At 51.8% G+C, this 21,018-nt stretch overlaps 1 protein-coding gene across 1 annotated transcript in view; it reads left to right on the top strand.

Moving 5' to 3' along the window:
• Myo18b (myosin XVIIIB) overlaps positions 1-20,505 on the top strand; it is a 218,096-nt gene extending 197,591 nt beyond the window's left edge. The window contains exons 43-44 of the mRNA XM_052754991.1: positions 16,033-17,287; positions 20,298-20,505. Of these exons, the coding sequence (XP_052610951.1) occupies positions 16,033-17,275 (1,243 nt within the window). The 3' untranslated portion in view covers positions 17,276-17,287; positions 20,298-20,505. The remainder of the gene's footprint in view (positions 1-16,032; positions 17,288-20,297) is intronic.
• The last annotated feature ends 513 nt before the right edge of the window (positions 20,506-21,018 follow it).

The raw sequence follows: 21,018 nt of genomic DNA, 5'->3' as shown, positions 1-21,018 counted from the left end.
GGCCAGCTTTAAAGAGCTTTCTCTCTGGATGGCTCTGCCAGGGTCCTGAGCCTAGGGAGACAGCCAGGAAGGACAAAAGGAACAGAGACCACCCGCTCCTACCTTAGGCTTCAGGGTTCTCACCTGATACTGGGAGGCTGAGTAAGTCCCCATGAACTGTGGGGATTCTGGGGGAGCAGGGACACCCACAAAGGACAGTGGTCACTTCACCTGAAGCCAGAAAATGGTCTTGAGAGAGGAAAACAGTATTTCTCTGGGGGGAGAGGTTTGTAGGAGCAGACAAGATGGGGGCGGGGGGGGGGGGCATGGAATGTTTGTGTCCCGTTTGGTGATCTCACAGACCCGAACACAAGTGTCTTCCCACTCACAGACCTCGTTCTTCCCTGGGTTCTGGTGACCTGTCAGTCAGCCCATAGTCAGTGCTGGTGACCTGTCTGTTATCCCATAGTCAGTGCTGGTGACCTGTTGGTTATCCCATAGTCAGTGCTGGTGACCTGTCTGTTATCCCATAGTCAGTACTGATGACCTGTTGGTTATCCCATAGTCAGTGCTGGTGACCTGTCAGTCAGCCCACAGTCAGTGCTGGTGACCTGTCTGTTATCCCATAGTCAGTGCTGGTGACCTGTCTGTTATCCCATAGTCAGTGCTGGTGACCTGTTGGTTATCCTATAGTCAGTGCTGGTGACCTGTCAGTCAGTCCATAGTCAGTGCTGGTGACCTGTTGGTTATCCCATAGTCAGTGCTGGTGACCTGTCTGTTATCCCATAGTCAGTGCTGGTGACCTGTTGGTTATCCTATAGTTACCACTGGTGACCTGTCTGTTATCCCATAGTCAGTGCTGGTGACCTGTCGGTTATCCCATAGTCAGTGCTGGTGACCTGTCTGTTATCCCATAGTCAGCACTGGTGACCTGTCTGTTATCCCATAGTCAGTGCTGGTGACCTGTCTGTTATCCCATAGTCAGTGCTGGTGACCTGTTGGTTATCCCATAGTCAGTGCTGGTGACCTGTTGGTTATCCCATAGTCAGTGCTGGTGACCTGTTGGTTATCCTATAGTTACCACTGGTGACCTGTCTGTTATTCCATAGTCAGTGCTGGGGTGTTTGGTGTTCTCTCTGGGCTCACTCCTGTGGACGCATCCCAGCATGGAGGGCTGGTGGAAGTCACCGAATGAAGGATTCTACCTCATACAACCATGGAGCTCTTAATTGCTGCATAATCCCCTCTCATTACTGCTGAACCTACTGAATGGATTGCCCTAGTCTGACTTAAAGATGATTGCAGCTTTGCTCCTCCCCTGGGGGGGGGGAGGAACTGCTTTCTATAAACACTCCGCCCATACTCTTGGCTTGATCTCGTTTTCATTTAAAGAAAATGATCTAGTTAGACACCAGCACTGTCACCATGCCCTGCCCCACTTGGTTTTATTTGTCTGCCTTGAATTAGTAAAAAGGTCTAAATTACAGGGTATTGTTTGTTAAGTAAAGTTGTATTACTCAAGGAAATGCAATTACTTTGCCCCAGACTAGAGCCAAGGACCTGTCAGGAGGGCTGCTCCCATGATTAGATAACACTCATTTGTAATTAGCTCATTAATTATAGATATGTGAATGGATGGGTCTTAGCTTAAAAAGCTTGTTCTCGACGTAGGCTGTTTTCTCTGTGGATCCTCTTCCGGCAGCTTCATGTTTACCCTCTCTGTGTTCTTAGAACCGGAGCACAGGATGATCTGATGCACTCTGAACATCCTTAGTGACTGGGTTCGTGAAGAGGGTTCCATGTCGTTCTAGGCCATGGAGGTTCTTTACAGGCTCATCAGTACTGGGGGGTGGTCAGTGGGGCAGGTGCTGAGACTGGAGGGGAGTGGCCAATGTAAACCCTTGACCCCAGGTCATGGGCAGAGCACCAACAAGAGACCAAGGCAATCTTCGGGGGACTCAGGGCTCATCCACAGGACCTATGCCCCTCCTGATGGGACCCCACACAGAGGAAGGCTCTGTCCTGTCTGGTCCTCACTGGTGAGGCCCATGACACTTTCAGAAAATGGGACGTGTAGGGCTGGGCACACAGCTGAGTGGGTAAAGTGCTTACTGCACATAGAAAGCCAGTGGCTGTGTGGGTCTGTAAGCTGGTGACTGTGTTGGTCTGTAAGCTGATGGCTGTGTGGGTCTGTAAGCGGGTGGCTGTGCGGGTCTGTAAGCGGGTGACTGTGCGGGTCTGTAAGCGGGTGACTGTGCGGGTCTGTAAGCCAGTGGCTGTGCGGGTCTGTAAGCTGGTGGCTGTGTGGGTCTGTAAGCTGGTGGCTGTGTGGGTCTGTAAGCTGGTGGCTGTGTGGGTCTGTAAGCGGGTGGCTGTGTGGTTCCGTAAGCTGGTGGCTGTGTGGGTCTGTAAGCTGGTGGCTGTGTGGGTCTGTAAGCTGGTGGCTGTGTGGGTCTGTAAGCGGGTGGCTGTGTTGGTCTGTAAACTGGTGGCTGTGTGGGTCTGTAAACTGGTGGCTGTGTGGGTCTGTAAGCTGGTGGCTGTGTGGGTCTGTAAGCGGGTGGCTGTGTGGTTCCGTAAGCTGGTGGCTGTGTGGGTCTGTAAGCTGGTGGCTGTGTGGGTCTGTAAGCTGGTGGCTGTGTGGGTCTGTAAGCGGGTGGCTGTGTTGGTCTGTAAGCTGGTGGCTGTGTGGGTCTGTAAGCTGGTGGCTGTGTGGGTCTGTAAGCGGGTGGCTGTGCGGGTCTGTAAGCTGGTGGCTGTGTGGGTCTGTAAGCTGGTGGCTGTGTGAGTCTGTAAGCCTGTCTCTGGGGAGACAGAGATGGTCAGGTTCCTGATGCTTCCTGGCCCAACAGCCTAGTGAGACTATAACTCCAGCCTCAGTGGGAGCTGGTTTTAAAAAAAAAAAGGTAAGAGAGTCATAGAACAAGACACCAGATATCAACCTCTGTCCTGAATGGACAAACCTGTGTGCATACACTTGTGTGTGTGTGTGTGTGTGTGTGTGTGTGTGTGTGTGTGTGTGTGCATGCAGCATGCACACACACACACACACACACACACACACACACATATACACACACACAAATCTGAGGCTCACATAAATGAACTTCCAAGTTATATAAAACCATTGGAATAAATCACCAGTGACTAGTGATCAGAACCTCCTCCTGGAGTCTGATTGACTTCAAGTTTTGTTTAAAAAAAACATATTCCTGAAATGTATATACAAGCAGGCACAACTTGACAAAACATTCGGAAACTGAGCAGAGCTCTATCATTGCCACCTAAGTCAGGATGGGGCAACACTGGTGTCCTTCAAACCTTTCTTGGCTCTTCGATGTCCTGGTCTCCTCCCTCAGCAGTGATAACCTCGTGGGGCTGCCTTCTGATGCCTACAGCAGACAGGCGTGGCTTTGAACCTAATGAAGGTGGAAGTCCCTGGTGGGTGTGCTCCTGCACCAGGCTTCCCGACGGGCGTGGCTTTGAACCTGATGAAGGTGGAAGTCCCTGGTGGGTGTGCTCCTGCACCAGGCTTCCTCCCTTCTGAGTCTGTGTCTAGTCTGTGAGGTCGGTCAGCAGTGTTGTATATGGTGACAACGTGTCCCATCGCGATGCTATAGTTAGGGTTAGGTAACATGGTGACATTCCCAGCAAGGTCTGCCTCTCCTCCCAGGGGTCAAGGTTGGCCATGGTGTGGGGGGGTCGCTACTTGTCTCTAGTATGCAGAGGTGGGGGATACTGCCAGACATCTTAGGACCCGCATGATGGCACCCCTTCCACCATAAGGGCGCTTGCCCTACAATGCCCCACTGTGAGTACATAGTAACTTTGTTATTCGGGGTTCAGGACCAACTGAGTCAACACCACCACCTTCCTGTCATGTGGCTTACCTCCTTACAATAGGATCGGTTCATTTTGATGTAGTCGGTCCAGTAGTCAGCTGAGTGCTTCCAACAACGACACGGAGGCCGGTTTCCCCACCGATGTTACACGTGTTCATCGCTCAAAGGCCAGGGTGACCTCGCTGGTCACAGCCTACCTTTGTTTGGCCTGACGCGACCTCTCCTCCTGGGAATCCTGTCTCGCTGTGGTGGCCTCCAGCTCTGTCCTGAGCCTCAGTCAGCACTTGTGTGACCTTTATTCAGTCTCCCTCCTCCTCCTCCTCCTCCTCCTTCTCCTTCCTCTTCTTTTTGGCCCCTTCCTCCATTTCCAGCTAGCCTGGGAAAGAGGTTTTTTTGGAACATCTGTGAGCATTTAGATTCTTCCTACTTTGAGCACTGCTGTGAGGAGTGCTGCTGTGAATTACTGGGCACATCACCCTCCCTTGCAGGGTGATGCAGTTCTGTGATGGGTGTAGACCAGGGCTCCCAGGATGATGGGTTCTGTGATGGGTGTAGACCAGGGCTCCCAGGGTGATGTGGTTCTGTGATAATGGGTGTAGACCAGGGCTCTCTGTGATGGGTTCTGTGATAGGTGTAGACCAGGGCTCCCAGGGTGATGGGTTCTGTGATAGGTGTAGACCAGGGCTCCCAGGGTGATGGGTTCTGTGATGATGGGTGTAGACCAGGGCTCCCAGGGTGATGGGTTCTGTGATGGGTGTAGACCAGGGCTCCCAGGGTGATGGGTTCTGTGATGATGGGTGTAGACCAGGGCTCCCAAGAACACTGCAGCTCTAGTCAGTTCTTGCCAAGTGGTGAAACAGAGTCATCGGTATCCTGTGCCCTAGGAATGTCCTTTTGCCATCTTTAAATATTAGCAACTCTAGTGGAAATGACTAGTGCCCCATATCAGTTTTGGTCTGTGTTTCCTGCATCTCCACCTCTGTCTTCAGCCCAGGCCTTCTTTCACAAAGACTCTGATGAAGTCTTTTCCTTGTACCGCCCCTCCCACCCCGCTCCACTTTCGTCTTGTTAGTGATCTGTAGCAAATCTTTGACCATTCCAGACACATGTTCCCTGCAGGGGAATGGATCCCATCTCCATCAGAGGCTGACCTTTTGCAGCCAATCAACTGTTATTTTGGTAAATGGCTTTCAACCGCACTGTCGTCCAGTTGATAACCTCCCCTTTATATTTAGTGCTGCACCATGACCTGACTGATAATTTCCCCTTCGTATTTAGTATTTTCATGTCCTGCTGAAGAAGGGCCTGCCAACTTTGGAACTATGAACCTGTTCCCTCACGTTCCGAGGGCATTATAGACTTCTGTTTTCTAATTATACAGTACATTGGAAACTGTGGTATGAAGTAGGGATTAAGATTTGCTTGTCTCCACACTGGAAACGAGTTGGGGATTTAGAGAGAGAGACATATAGACAGACTCTAGATAAATCATCCTCCACATTGTATCAGTGCCATTTGTCATATGCCGAGTGACCTTACATACCCAGGTCTGTAGCCAGAAGCTTTCCTGTGTCCTGCGGCTGCTCAGTCTTAAATAAACACACAGAGGCTTATGTTAATTATAAACTGTTTGGTCTATAGCTCAGGCTTATGGCTAGCTGGCTCACTCATCTTAAATTAACCCATTTCTATTCATCTATGTATCACCACATGTCTTGTGGCTTTACCTGAGTTCCATTACATCTTGCTTCCCAGAAGGTGGCCTGCAGCGTCTCTCCCCACCCTGCCTTTCTTCTTCCTGTATCTCTCTCTCTTGAATTTCCCACCTGACTGTCTCCTGTCTTGCCATAGGTCAAAGCAGCTTCTTTATTAACCAATGGTAGCAACGTGTATTCACAATGTACAGGAATACCATCTCACAACACAGGTCATTTACAGGAATCTGTGCTGTAGCAGTTTTCTCTTAGCACTCCTTCAGAAAGTACAGCCTTGTCCTAGTTAACAGGGATCCACACAATCTAGTATCTACCTGGAAAGACTGAGCCCACAAGTTCTTCAAAATCAACAACTGACACTCATGGAAAGCTCCACACACCACTGTTTACTTTCAGTACATCACTCTCTCTTTCAGAATTTATCTTCAATTCCTGGCTGCTTTGGTGACTTTCTGAGATTCTTTAAATCCAGATTCAGCTTGTCTGGTTTTCCTAAGCAAAGATTTGGTGCAGCCTGATCCAACACATCCAGATTCTGCTAGACTTTCAAACTTCTTTTGCTAAATCAATATATTTTTTTTTGTTTTCATGCATACCAGGTTCTCTCCTCTTCCCCTAGTTATAGCTTGGGGAATTTACCTCCTCTTCTAGATGGTTAGTTCTTTGAAATAATTGCTTATTCACCTTCTAGCCACAGCCTTCAACATGGAAGCACTCAGTAAATGATTCTAGCCAGATATAAGGATGGATATAGAGACAGATAAATGATTGGGCACATGGATGGATAGGTGGGTGGATGGGTAGATGGGTGGATAGATGGATGGAGGGAGGGATGATGCAAAGATAGATGGATGAATGGATGATGGATGGACAGATGGATGAATGGGTGGATGGATGGATGATGGGTGGATGGATGATGAATGGAGGAATAGATGATGGATGGGTAGATGGGTAGATGGATGGGTAGATAAGTAGATGGGTGGATCGATGGAAGAATGGATGGATAGGTGGGTGGGTGGATGAGTGGATACATGGATGATGGATAGATGGGCAATGGATGGATGGATAATGGATGAGTAGATAGATAGATAGATAGATAGATAGATAGATAGATAGATAGATAGATAATGGATGGATGGACAATGGATGATGGGTGGATGAATACATGGGTGGATAGATGGGTGGGTGGATGGATGGATGGGTGGGTAGATGTTGAACAGATGGATGGATGGATGGGTAGATGTTGAATGGATGGATGGATGGATGGATGGATGGATGGATGGATGGATGGATGGATGGGTAGATGTTGAATGGATGGATGGATGGATGGATGGATGGTTGGGTGGAGGGATAGATGTATGTATGGATGGATGAGTAAATAATTTCCATCCACTTAGAACTACATTGTCAGAGGAAACTGGGTGCTTTTATGAATAACTCTACAGCTTGACTCAGCAGTTGAGGTCTAGGTCTGGGAAATGACAGTTTGCTGAAGATTTGCCTAAGGAATGCTGACTCACATAAATCCATAATCATGCTAGAGACTTTAATCACATCTCATGTCTGAGATTACGTTCTTTCAAAGGCTAGATATGTTCAAAAGATTCAACAGTAGAACCAGTGTGCCCCCCTCTCCCAGTGCAAGCCTGGGGAGGTCCCTCCTGTTCATTGTTGAAGGGGCAGGATGGAAGATTTCGAGGAGGTAAGATTGCAGCCCCATCACAGATCTGATATCTGGAGGTGGACAGCGCCATATAGAAATGAAGCCAGGCTCTTGGAGAATGTGTTCTAGACTGCACCTTCAAAGTTGGCTTAGAAGCTACTGTTCATAAGTCACAAGAAATGATTTTGGTAGACTGGGGTCTGAATTAATCATCCTACGTGAGACAGACACAGCTGCCCTCCCACCTCCCTCCCAGCACACTCTTCAGCTTTCTCATGCCCTCCAGTCCATGAATCCCTTCAGGTTACTCTTCTTGACTCTGGGACTTCATAAAGAAAAGATGTGTATAGTTAAGAAACACACATTGTTTTGGGGTAAACATGAAATTATAGTATTGGTGGGGCTGCACTTTGTGTGTGTGTGTGGTGTGTGTGTGTGTGTGTGTGTGTGTGAGAAAGAGAGAGAGAGAGAGAGAGAGAGAGAGAGAGAGAGAGAGAGAGAGAGAGAGCCCCAGGGGCCAGCCTAGCCTCAGGCATAGACGTCTCAGTGGGACTGATCATTGAAGGGTGGTACAAGTATCTGATTTTTAAAAAGTCCCCCTCTTCCTCATGGTGATCCCAGGAATGCGGACATTAGCAAACATGTAGCATCATCTCGGATCCCAATATGCATTTTACCCTAGTTTTCCCCCAAACAGTCTTACATCACCAGGTTTTTTAAAAGAAGGATCTCATGAGGGGCCACACTGAATTCAGTTGTCTGTGTTAGAGAAGTCTGAGGCTTCCTGACAGACAGACTGGGCAGGAAGCACCATAGCACCCACCAGGTCTCCGTTATGTGCCTGTCTGTTTGTCCTAGCCTGCGCTCCGTCCCTCACCCTCTGCCTCCTTCACTGAAATGGATTTTTTGTCACCTTTCCAGGAATGATTCTTTTTAATGGACACAGGCTTTGTCCACATTTTCAGAGTGCAGGACCATAATTCAATGTGTGTACAGTCTGCAGTGCTCACGTCAAGGTCATTCAGCCACCCTCTCTTCTCCTCTAACTCTGCCACTTCCATGTGTTTGGAATCTTCAGAATCCTCCACTTATTATAAATACATCACGAGTCCCAGTAGACCTCTGTATTGTGCTGTAGGATACGGACTGAGCCCTGTTGTCTATCGGAGTTTTGGTCCCCATTCTAGGCTCTCTTACTCTCCACATCCCTCTCTACCCATCTGGGTCTCTAGGTCACCTGACAAGCCCCTGCTCCTGGTACCCGTGAGGCGGGCATGGGCGAAGCTTGGGATGCTCTGCAGCCCTGTGGATGATCTGTGGGTGGGATCCCCTGAAGCAGCTCACCAGGCTGGCTTCTGTGTGAAGGGCTGGCGCCTACTGGAGCAGCAGAAGGAACTACAGACAAGGCTGGCAGCCATCCTCCCTCACGGCGTCCGTGCCTGTTTCACTCCGGTGTCCACACTGTCAAGTCAGGAATGAGTGGCTCCTACTGGCCTCATCCCTTTGGCTCCGTCACCCCCTGGTCCCCCTTGCTTCACACCGCCCCCTCTCAGCCTGCTGTCCTCACTGAACCTCGCTTCCTTGCCTGCGGAGTGTAGGTCGTCACCATTGCCTACTGAGAGCTTTGCAGATGGAATCGGCTAATAACTGGTGGGTGGGACCTCCCCTCCCGCAGGCACTTATCCTTCCAACCCATCAACACCGGCACTGCCTCCCCTCCTCCAAAGCCTGACTCATCCTCCGCCTCCAGAGAGCCTGTGCTCCAGGCTCAGCACACATGGCAAGCTCCCTTGCCAGCCCCTTGCTGCATTTATACTGCAAGCTTCACATTTCACTTGTAACTTCTTGTGCGGCAAGCCCTTCTTCATGGACGCATCCCGAACTTGCACCAAAGATTTTCACTCCAAGGCGGGGGAAGGTAGCCTGTCTTCCACTTCTGTAAAGACTTACAGTCTTGAGACAGACAGGCCAGACTAGACATCTCAGTTTAGCTGCCTCCTCGGCAAGCCTGTGGGCCCCTCTGAGCCTCAACTTTCTCATGTGTAAAATGGGACAATAGGAGGTAAGGCAGCAGAGTGACTGGGAGGTGAGGAGCTAAGCCTGCATCCTTCCATTTATCATGTGTCCCCTGGCTTACCATTTCTCAGCCTCATGTGTGACAAAGGCATGGACCTCAGGGAACATAGTGCCAACACAGCCGAGGGATGTGTGCCTTGTGCGCAGTCCCAGGCAGGCACCATGCCAATTTTCAGCATTTGCTCTCTTGGATCTGGTTCCTGCACCACTGGGCCGTCTTCAGAGGAAACTGATTCCTCACCAGTATTGAAGAACAGCAAGGCCTTTTTAATTCTCTCTGCTGTGTCAGGGTGTGGGTGAGGAATGGGGGTGACAGCTCACCTCTGGGGGTGACTCATAGTGTCATTACGTCTGCATCGAGTCTACCACAGCTCCAACCGGCTCTGGCTCCAGCCGGACGCCAAGGCAGGAATTGTGAATTCTATTGTGCCGTTACGTCCGATGACAGCTTCCAGAGGCCTGTGAGTTGGACCTGACCTTTTTCTCTCACTGTATCATGATGGTCTTTGAGAAAAAATATGTGAAAAACAGAATAAAACTTGGCTATGGGCCCACCTTATCTCTCAGCCTCCGGGGCTCGGGACCTGGGAAGAATAAGGAGTGAATGGTCTCTGACCACTGAAGGTCCTGGTCCAGGTCCTGATCCACTTTGCAGGAAGGCTGTGAGCAGTGGCTTCACCCCAGCGAGCCTCAGTTTGCCCATATGTAAGGTAGTCAATGGCACCGATCCAGGTGAAGTGGGGCAGTGGCGTCATCATCTGTGGTCCATGCCCATGGAGCACAACTGCTGTGGGGTCACGCTCGGGGTAAAAACACAGGAGTCCCATCCACAGGACAACCTGGCAGGGGAAGGGTATGCCCCGTAGGAGAACCCTTCTCCACCACTGGCTGCTTCTGAGCATGAACCAGAGCCAGAGGTCCCCTCTCCTGCTCTGCCAGGATAGGACTTGTTTATTCCTTAACATCTGTGCTCAGCCTGGGGTCTTCCTCGGCCCCGATGCCAGAGCTATCAAGGACAAACAACCAGACAAGTGTTACGATATTAGAACAGATCAGATTAATGACGAGCAGCACTTGGAGGTGAAGCCGCATGCACTCATCCCCAGGTATTTGAGGGGACCTGGTTTCTGAACCCCCACAGACACCGACATTTGTGTTATGGTCCAGATTTGCCCAGAGTTTGCACCACCCCCACCCCGCCAACCCCTCATGCCCTGAGTCACTTTATAATACCCAACACTGTGACCTCACTGACCTGTAAAGAGCGGTCGGATTGTATTGCTTAAGGAAAATGACGAGAAAGAATATCTGTGCGTGTTCTGTATAGTCACGGTTGTTTTTCAAATAATCTTTATCTGGCTGAGTTCACAGATGCAGAATCTGCAGATGGGGAGGGCTGCCTACACATGCAGGTAAAACTACGGGATGTGTTGACTGCTCTGAGGCTCTGGCATAGATGGGGACTGACCAGCAAGCAGACCTCATCTCTAATTCCTAATAAGACCCTGAGACCTAAGGAAGGGGAAGAGCCAAGATTTGAACCCACCGTTACTCACTTAAAAACTCATTTTCCTAACCTTGCAAATTCCAATATTCCAAAGATTTTGTATCCTGGTGTATCTAACCATCCTCCGCAACATTGGGCAACCGACACACAGGTATTCCTATGTATGTTCCTGTGGATTCACTAGCCAGCATTTATTGGACTCCTACCTTGTGATAGGCACCGGAGCATTACTAATAGCTGAACATAGTTGAGTTGAGCACCTACTGTGTGCCAGAGGATTGAAGACTACCCTTATGAACCCAGTCTATGTTTATGGAGCTTCTGCATACTGGGGTTTCCCTAGCTCACTCCATATGTATTTACTGAGCATCTGCCCTGAACTAGGGCATTAATCTAGGCAGCAGTACTGAATATAACATATTTCTAATATGGGCTTTCCTCTCCGTAACGCTAGCAGGTGGATATGGACTCCCCTGTTTCCCAGCCAAGGAAATTCTGGCCTGGAGAATGTAAGGCAGCAATCCCAGTGACAGTGTCATTCAGGACAGCCCTAGACAAGGTCCCCAGCCACCAAGCTCTGATGTCAGAGGTAATGTCGGCCTTGTACTGACCACAGAGTCTTGCAAAAGGCCACAGAGACAAGTACATTGCTCTATATTGGCTCACCTACATGGGACCCCACTTCAGCTACTTCCTCTCTGTGTTCCACAAGAGTGTTCCCTCTCCCTTGTCCTGCCTGGAGGTCATAACTCTCAGGGAGGTCGATACCTCTCAGGGTTGCCATGGAGGCAGGAGGAATGCCAGGCTGTTTTCTTCCCTGATCCCAGGACAGGGCCCAGTACGGATGTTCATGAACGTGCCATGGCTGTGACCACTGACTGTCTCTGCATTTGAGTCTCCTCAAAGCCTGTTCCTTGGAGTGACTAAGGGACAGGCTGATGAAGTCCCCAAGACAGCTCAGGAGCCTCTCTTCAAAGACTAACCCCCTCACTGACATTCATCATCCTGTCCTCCAGCTGCTCAGAGAGCCCTCAGTACTGTAGTATCTCCTCGGCCAGGTCTCTGAAAGTCAGGTGGACATCTTTACTGTCTGCCCTGCATCCATCACAGGAGGATGACAGAGAGTATTCCAGCCAGGTCACCCTGGAGGACACTTGAAGAGCAAGAATGAGTGTCCTAGGCCTGGGTATCTACACACAGGCTATCCTGGAAGGTTCCAGAGCTGGGACAGTGCACTAGCCTTGAGTGGCAGAGCTAGGATCCTTTCCCCAAAGCCCAGTGGCTGTCTGAACCGATAAATCCCACAGTGTATGCAGACAACTGATGTAGACAGCAGCAAGGAAGGCTGAGAGGGATGGGGGGATGAGGGACATGGGGTTCTGTGCAGTGGAGCTGAGAGGGAGTTCTCTATTTCTCACCTGACACCCCCATCCTCTGCAGTCCCCCCCCCCCCAGGAATCCACATGATACGGTTTGTGTGCCTACTGATCCCAGACCTGCCTAGGAAGGCGGGGCTCAGCCCTGGGCTCTACTCATGAAAGTCAAGGCCAAACCCACAGCACTCAGGGCCACCAGCCTGGGCCACCTACACCTTGCATAGACACACACAGGCCTGGACCCGCGGACCTTCATCTGGGTTCCTGATTGATCCTGCTCCCCAGCCTGCCCCCACCTTTTTCTTCCAGAGATGAAAAGGGCAGAACCGGTCCCTCCTGTGACTCTCCATCCCCCTGCCTCCTCCGCCCTGCCCTCACCTCTCTCTCTCCCCTTCCCTCCCTGACCAGCTGGGCCCTTCATCTTCTTACCAATCCCCACCTCTCCCCGCACCTCACCCCGCGGTCTCCAAGGTGCCTCTTCCTTTCCCTACTCCACCTCCTCTCACTCCCCAGCCCTCTTCTCTTCCGGTGCCCCGGTCCTCCCGTTCTTCTCCTCATCTTGCTCCCTCCTCCTCTTCCTCCTCTACCCTGATTACATCCTCCATTTACTGAGCACCTACTGTGAGCCGGGCTGAGTACTGAGTACAGGGCTAAGAGACAAGACCCTGCTGACATGATGAGTTTGGAGTCTTGATTCTTCCACCTCCCTCCTCCTCTTCTGTGTGTCTTTCCTCCTCCACACCTTCCTCCCTACCTTCCTGCAGCTTCTGGTCATTCCATTTCCTCCCAGCTTGCCCTGGCATCGGAAGCCAACAGTCATGGTGGGAGTTGGGAGCAGTGGGTCTGCAGAGTCCCAGTCTGCAGGCGGCAGCAGGCACCCTTGCTGTCATCGCCCACCGTGAGTGGCAGGCGGCGAAGGAGACTGAGGCCTGAGAGACACTCATCACCCCCACCTCCTTTCGGGGCCAAGACAGCATGGAAATGACTTTTGTCAGCTTGGCAGCAGGCCACCGGCCCTGACAGCTCAAAGCTGTTTATTACAAAGGAGAATGAAATGAAAAGAGAGTGTGTGTGTGGGTGTGTGTGTGTGTGGGTGTGTGTTGGAGAAGGTGTTCCAAAGCACTACTCTCTGCAAGCATGCCTTTGGGTGATTGGAAAGCAGCCACTGGGCTCCACACTCAGTGCTCAGCCAGGTGCAGCTGTGATGGGACAGGAAGTGACAGGCGGGACATAGGAAAGCAGGGACAGCTGCTGGGGAGAAGTGTGAAGCTTTTGTTTTAGCATACGGGACCGTCCACTTCTTGCGGGGTGATGCAAGGTCACCGCCCATGTGGTGGTCAGTTTTCCCTTTATCCATCTTAATTCCACATGTGGTCTCGTCTCGCTGTGTCTCATGGTGGGTTACATCTGGAGGCTGGAAGGTTAGGGATGGGATGGTGATAACCAAAGCCATGTGTGATGAGCTGTGACTCGTTCCTGTGTTCCCCTTGATTGAAGAACAGATGCCGAGTGCAGAATCAAGAGCTTTTCTTCTTCTTTTCCCTAACCAGCTGCCCATGAGGCCAATGTTGCTGAGCAGGGAAAGTGGGACTCCCTGGAGGGCAGGGGACACATAGAACAGGGGCTGAAGATGGGGAGGTCCTGGCTCGTTGTCATCGTCCACGCTTGTGCTGCCTGGTCCGCAGCACGGAGCAGGGGTCGATGAGTGCAGCCAGCCCTATGCTCCATCCTCATGAAGCTGTTTGGTGGGACCCATGATGAGCTGACAGTATCTCACAGGTGCCATGCTGGCAGGATCCCCTAGGAGAGAAACCCATGGGATGGGGAGGCTCTGGCCTCTGATGTCCTTTGAGTTGTGATAACAAGATACCATAGTCCAAGTGGCTTATAAACCGTAGAAGTTGTGTTCTCAACCTCTGAGGGCTGAAAGTCCAAGTTCATGGAGCCAGCAGATTCACTGTCTGCTCATGGGTGGCTGTCCTCTCTATCCCGGTTTGAAGGAATGGGGCAGTTTAGCTGTCTGAAGTCGTGTGTGTGTGTGTGTGTGTGTGTGTGTGTGTGTGTGTGTGTGTGTGTGTAGGCCAGAGGTCAACCTCAGATGGACCCTTAGGATCCATCCACCTTGGGTTTTTGTTTTTGTTTTTTGAGACAGGGTTTCTCTGTGTAGCTTTGCGCCTTTTCCTGGAACTCACTCAGTAGCCCAGGCTGGCCTTGACCTCACAGAGATCTGCCTGCCTCTGCCTCCCTAGTGCTGGGATTAAAGGCATGCGCCACCACCGCCCGGTTTTGAGACAGGCTCTCTCACTGGCCTGGAGCTCACAGATTAGCATAGCTGGCTGGCTAGTGATCTGCGGGGGCCTCCTGTCTCTCCCTCCTTAGTGCTGCGTGACAAGCGTACACTGTCACACCAGCCTCCATGTGCCAGTTTAAGTCCTCATAATTGTGTGGCAAGCACTCTACCAACTGAACCACTCCCCCCCCACCCCAACCCTAGGGCTTTGTATAAGGGTAAAAATAGGGGATTGATCCCATGTAAGAGACTCACCCTCAAAGCTGGTCACCCCCAAGATTCCACCGCCTAATACCTGTGGGGTGTAATCACAATCTAAGAATATGGAGGTTGGCAAAGACCTGGAACCCTCGCCTAGCTGTGCCCTCCCATCTCCTGTCAATCATCTCCTCTGGGGGCCTCAGTGTGGCTGTATCCTCAGATTCCAGACTACCGCCCCTCATGAGCTACCCTGTGTGATTTGGGGTGGAGGTGGCGGATTCCAGCCAGGAGCAGGATGGATGCTTTCCTCAAAGCTTTGTACCAGCATCCCAGCCACCTTTGGCATGTGGCAGACCTCCTACACTTGTCCCGATTGTCACAAAGCCAACAAGCAACCAGAGCCTGAGTACACCTTGTTCCCACCTCACGGCTGGCCTGCTCTGGCTGCTTCGTCTGCCATTGCCAATCCTGACATCTGCTGTTCCTTTCTGTTTCTAAATAAATTATGAGAATTTGCCGGTGGGTGGACAGCAGCTTATTTCCCTAAAAGGGGGACACAGAAAATTTTTGTTAATGGAAACACCCCTGGCCTGTCACCTCTCTCCTTTAAAGAGCACCCTTTATTTTATGCTCTATAATTCCCTCACACACCACTCAAGACTCCGGCTTTGGGGATGGGGGCTTTGGGGATGTGGTGCCCAGCTGCCATAAACTACTGCATAAAAATGGAGACTGTTCTATCCCAGAATAGAAAATGCCTGCCCCCCTCGATACGCCCCTCTTCCCCCCCCCCCCCACTCCTGTAGAGATCTGGCTTCAAGTTGATTTCATGTGAATCTTTTCCTTTAGGGGAAATGGTTTTTAAATGCCCCCCCCCATCCTTCACTCGACGAAGCCACCAGAGGTCTCATGATGTCCCTCACTGAGACACAACTGGGGTACCTGATGTCCTGGCACCCCACTTGTTGGAGTCAACCTCTGAGCTTAGCCTTGGATAAATAAGTCACCCTGCATGTTTCCCCTCCAAGCATGGGAAAATGAATTACTTGCTTATCACACACCAGGCTCTGGAGTGATGCTCTATCCTGTCAGATAGAATGTCCCATAAGTCCAAGTCACCCATAGTAGCCGCGGTGTTTATCCACTCAGATGTACTTAGCTGGGTTTAATTATAGATAGAAATTGCATCTCAGAAAGCAACGCAAAATCATTTACACAGCTGGAGTTTCCACATCACATCACATGATTCACTCCAGGCTGCGGCAGGGACCGCCTTTACCAAGACAAAATAACACTCACGCCCAGGCTTAGTGGCTCTCGTGTGGGTCTCAAAAATTGTATGAATTGTGGTTTCTAGCGGTTGCATCTTTCTTCTTGACACAGGGTGAGTGAAGAGTCCAGAGATGCTGAGAAGCTGAGACCAGCGTCGTCGGCATCGGCGCTGAGTGGAGCCTGGGATGCTCCCAGGCAGACCACGAGGGGTGGTTCCGCGTCTCTCCACCCAGTCTTCCCACAAAAGGCCTACCATTTGGGGGATGGGGAAGGCTTTGCTGTCCACGGAAAAACCACCCCAGAGCGATCAGTTACCCTGTCCTCGTCTCCCCCTTCTCAAAGCATGGCGGCGTCACCCTTGCCCAGGGACAAGCTCCCCAGCCCGTCGGCTGCTCTCTCAGAGTTTGTGGAAGAGCTCCGCAGGAAGAGGGCCCAGAGAGGCCAGGGTTCCTCTCTGCACCTGGGGGAAGGACCCACGCTCCCCATTTTCCAGACCACTGGGGCTTCCTCACTTAGGAGGGGCAGAGCCAGCAGCGACGAGGGAGACCTCTCACTGAGGACTGGAGCAAAGTCTCCTCTGGGAGCAGAGGGGAACCCCAGGGCCACAGCCGGTCTCCCACGGTCCACCAGTCTCAAGTGTATCTCCTCAGAGGGCACCGAGAACGTCGCCCTGATGCCTGACAAGCAGAAGACACGGTTTGGTTCCTGTGAGTCCCTCTTAGAGTCAGGACCCAGCACAAGGAGAAAGCTGAGCTCCCCCGTGGCACTCAGGGACCCACTCTTATCACCGACGCTGCGGCCCAGGAGGCGGTGTCTGGAGTCCCCTGTGGATGATGCGGTCTGCCTGGACCTTGGGAAGGAACCTCTCGTCTTCCAGAACCGCCAGTTCTCTCATTTGATGGAAGAAACTCTGGACAGTGACCCATTCAGCTGGAAGCTTCCGAGCCTCAATTACAGACGCCAGACCAAAGTGGACTTTGATGACTTCCTTCCAGCCATCAGGAAGCCCAGCGCTCCTTTGTCCGAGGCTGCCAAAGATGGGACGGAGGCTTCAAAGCATCCAAACGTCCACTTTGAGATGGAAGAGGCCGACCGCTCTTTTCTCTCGGGGATCAAAACCATTTTGAAAAAGAACCCAGAGTCGAAGGAGGACCCCGCTCACCTCTCCGACTCCTCCTCATCCTCCAGCTCCATCGTATCCTTCAAAAGTACAGGCAGTATCAAGAGTGGTCCAAGAGTCCCCAGACTCCAAGGTGACGGCGGCGAGCGGATGTCCCCCGAGCACAGAGAGCCTGACCCTGGGAGGAAAGGGGACGATGTTGAGAGCATAATGAGGAAGTACCTCCAGCAGTAGAGACTGGTGCAGGTAAGGACAGCAGGCCAGGTCACCCCCAGGCCAGGCAGCCTCCAGGGGGAAATGGGGTTCTGCTTTAATTCTGGGGTGGCTTGATCCAAGGTGTCAGGGGCCGAGGCTGACGTCACCCACGGCACTGTAAGTGGTAGGAGGCTGCGTTGGAAAGCAGAGGGCCCTGGGGGATGCTGCTAAAGGCAGTGACAGGGAGCTGAGAGACAGTTCAGGTGGCAGAGTGCTTTTCCAGCAAGAATGAGGACCTGAGTTCGGATGCCCAGCACCCATGTATAAGCCAGGCAGGCGTGGTGTCCAGCTCAGGAGGTGGAGACAGAGGAGACCCGTCCGGCATGTAGGCTAACCGAGGGGACAAGCCCCATGTTCAGTGAGACCCTGGCTCAACATATAAGATGGAGAGAGGCTCAGGAAGACACCAGATGTCTGCCTCAGGCCTCCACGGGCACGTGCTTACACATCTGCACACATGTGAGAGGTTCGGGGAGGTGGCTCAACCAATAAAGAGCTTGCCTTGTAAGCGTAAGGACCCGAGTTCAACCCCCCAGAGCCCATGTAAACATTGCTGAGTGTAGTGGCGTGTACCCCAACACTGGAGAAGTGGTGGCAGTGGGGGACTGGGGCTCACTGGCCAGCCCTACTAGCCTAGTTAGTGAGTTCTGGGTTGAGTGAGAGGCACTGTCTCACCCAAAAGGCAAGGTGGATATCTCCCAGGGAACAACTCCTAAGGTTGTTCTCTGGTCCTGACAGGCACACATGTGTGCACACATGCAGCTGCACGCACACACACACGTACACACGCACGCGCACACACACACACACGTACACACGCACACACACACGTACACACGCACGCACACACACACACACACACACGTACACACGCACACAAAGACAGTGCCGGCCTTCCAGTGGCCCCACTGAGTCTTGTTCCCTTAACCTCTTTCCACGTGGGGTGGAAGGGGCTGATGTGGCATTCTATCTACAGAATGTTCTCACTGAGCCACCGAAGGTCGGATTGGAGGGTGCATGCATACCGAAGGGAGAGATCCAGTGTTTGCTTTATCTGTAGGAGAGACACTGGAGCCTGGGATGGGGGCTGGGAAACGTGTGCAGAGTGTGCAACAAGAGAGCAGCCAGGGTTTTCCCACCTCACCTCTGTTCCCAGCCCCAATCCTGCACAGTGCATACAGGTGTCCATCACATGCGGACTGACCTCTGTCCAGTGCATGTATCAGCTGCGGGTTACTGCTCACGGTAACCCAAGAGGTGGTTAGCACTAGTTACCCTTTATCCCCATTTCACAGGCTGACCAACTAAGGAGCAGAAAGTTCAAAATCACCTAGCCAGACCTGAGACCCAGAACTCCAGCATCCTCCCATCTCTCTCCCAGGCTCACCCTTAGGTCACCCAGGTGTCTTCAGCATGGAAGTCAGTGCAGCTCTGTCTGTGGTACACGGCTAACAATAATGTCCCACTACAGAATCTCAAAGCCCAAGGCTGAGGTCGCCAAGCTGTAGCATGCAGTTGTTCATTGTATGCACTGCCATGGCCCCCGGGCTTCCCAGAAGCCCGTCCTCATGCACACTTTCTCCTTCGAGAGGCACCCTCGGCCCATTGTAAAGTCACAGCCTCTTCCACAGAGACTGGCTTGGACTGTATCCGAGCAGATTAATTTGACTTAGCATGGCCTTCTCTTTGCTCTCAATTACCAAGTAAAGATCTGATATTCATTTACATTATTATGCTCTCGGGGACAGGGGAAGCAGTTTCAAAGGCCAAGTAAAGGGCACACGTCCACATGGGGACGATGCTTGGCACACACTGGCCCAGAACACCTTGTCTCTGCCATTATCCTGGTTTTTAACTCAAGTGTCCTCTTCCCTCTGAGGATGTTCACTGTACTGGGGAGCTCCAACCGCACGTCTCCCAGATTCCCAGGCTGGGGTTCTAAACTGAGCAGCCCAGGCAAACCCCAAGCCCCAGGCACAGCTCCTCCCTCCCCCATGGCTAGCCATGAGACCACAAGTGAGCTATGGGGCCTAGTCAACAGCTGTGTCTCCAGTAGGGTGGGTAGGGGACAGTAACCAGTACCTACAGGGTTAATGGGAATTCAAAAGATCAGGTGGGTTGGTGCTACATGCCTGTGATCCCCATGCCTGGGAGGTTTGGGCAGGAGGGTCACAAGTTCAAGGCCAGCCTGGGATATGTAGTGAGACCCTGTCTTAAATATACACACATACACACAGAGGATTGTATACACACATGCACACACGTATACACATACCTGTACATACACATACACACAAATATATACACACATGTGCATATATACAGAAGCAACACATATACATGCACACATGAGCATATGTATATATATGCATAGACATTGATATACACACATACACACATTTTCTCACACACTTACACACATACAGAAACACACATATACACATTCACACACACACACATACACACACACACACACACACACACAGATAAATAAATACAAGAGACTGGCCTAAGCTCAGTGGAAAGCAGGCTACTTTAACTTTGACACCTGGGTCCTGTGTGGGCCTGCTTCTCATTCCTTTGATCCACTCACCAAGAAGAAAGGCTAACAGTAGCCCAGGGTTCTGGAAGCTCCAGTCCATGATGGATGGGCTCTGTGGCTTTGGGCCTGTGGGAGATACCACAAGGCAAAGCCAGTCACTCAGGGTGGACAGGGAAGAGGAGAGAGAGGAGGAGACGAGGGTCCACAGTGACCTCATGGGGGGCCAGAAACAGCCCGTGGGACCCTACGCTGAAAGTGTTCACCCCTCCCAAAAGCGTCGTGCAAAGAGGCCTTTAAACTTGGGCCTTTGGGTAGAGTCTAGATCCAAAGAACAGCATCCCCTTAGAAATCTGTCCGTCCTCCCTCTGAGGCACCCTTCCACTCCCCAAGTCCTCTCCAGGGAGCCCCCTCCCCCAGGCTCACCAGCCTCATTCCCCATCCCCCTGTGTTTGCTTCCAGCCTCCCCAGACACCACTGCTGCCAAAGACACCCACTCCAAAGTTCTGGAGAGAAAGAGAGAGACCCCCAGGCCCCTGGGGCCCACCACCCAGAGCCAGACACCCTGGTCACCCTCAAGATGTGGGATGGGCCCAGAGAGGCACACCCCAGTGGGTCACCACGCTGCACATGTGCTTGGTCTGGATTCAATAAAGTTGATTTCCCTGGAGTCCGTGTGGTTTCTTCGTTCCGGAATGGCCACCTTGGACTCTGCTGGGGTACGGGTCGGGGAGCGAGGGCCCCAAAGGATGGGATCAACCCAAGCGCTTAGTAAGGTAGGTCTGATACCGTACGTTCACTCTCACCGTGTCTACAGGCCCCGGCCTGCCTCTTCATCAGACCGTGGCCTGAAGTCAACTTTGGGCGTCTCCTTCTGTTATTTTCTACCTTGTTTTCTAAGAGGGTCTCTTTGAGTTTGCACGCACTAATCCAGCTTGCCAGGCTGGCCCCAGGCACCTGTGACAATGCCCCTCCCTAGTGCTGGGATCACAGCCATGCGTCAGTTTATTACTCCTTTTCCTGGGGCTGTCCTAAAACACCATGACCAAGGCAGCTTAGAGATGGAACGGCTTACCGTTCCGGAGGGATGAGAGTCCATCGCCTTCACGGTAGCAAGTGGCAGGCATGGTGGCTGACCCGGGATGCCCAGGGCTCTCATTCCATGAATCGTGAGCTCAAAAAA

The sequence above is a fragment of the Peromyscus californicus genome, unplaced genomic scaffold (assembly GCF_007827085.1).
Source record: "Peromyscus californicus insignis strain IS unplaced genomic scaffold, ASM782708v3 Scaffold_2__1_contigs__length_46816999, whole genome shotgun sequence".
Classification (NCBI taxonomy): Eukaryota; Metazoa; Chordata; class Mammalia; order Rodentia; family Cricetidae; genus Peromyscus; species Peromyscus californicus.
The sequence above is the reverse complement of the archived record's forward strand: the minus strand, read 5'-3'. Positions and strand labels throughout refer to the sequence as shown.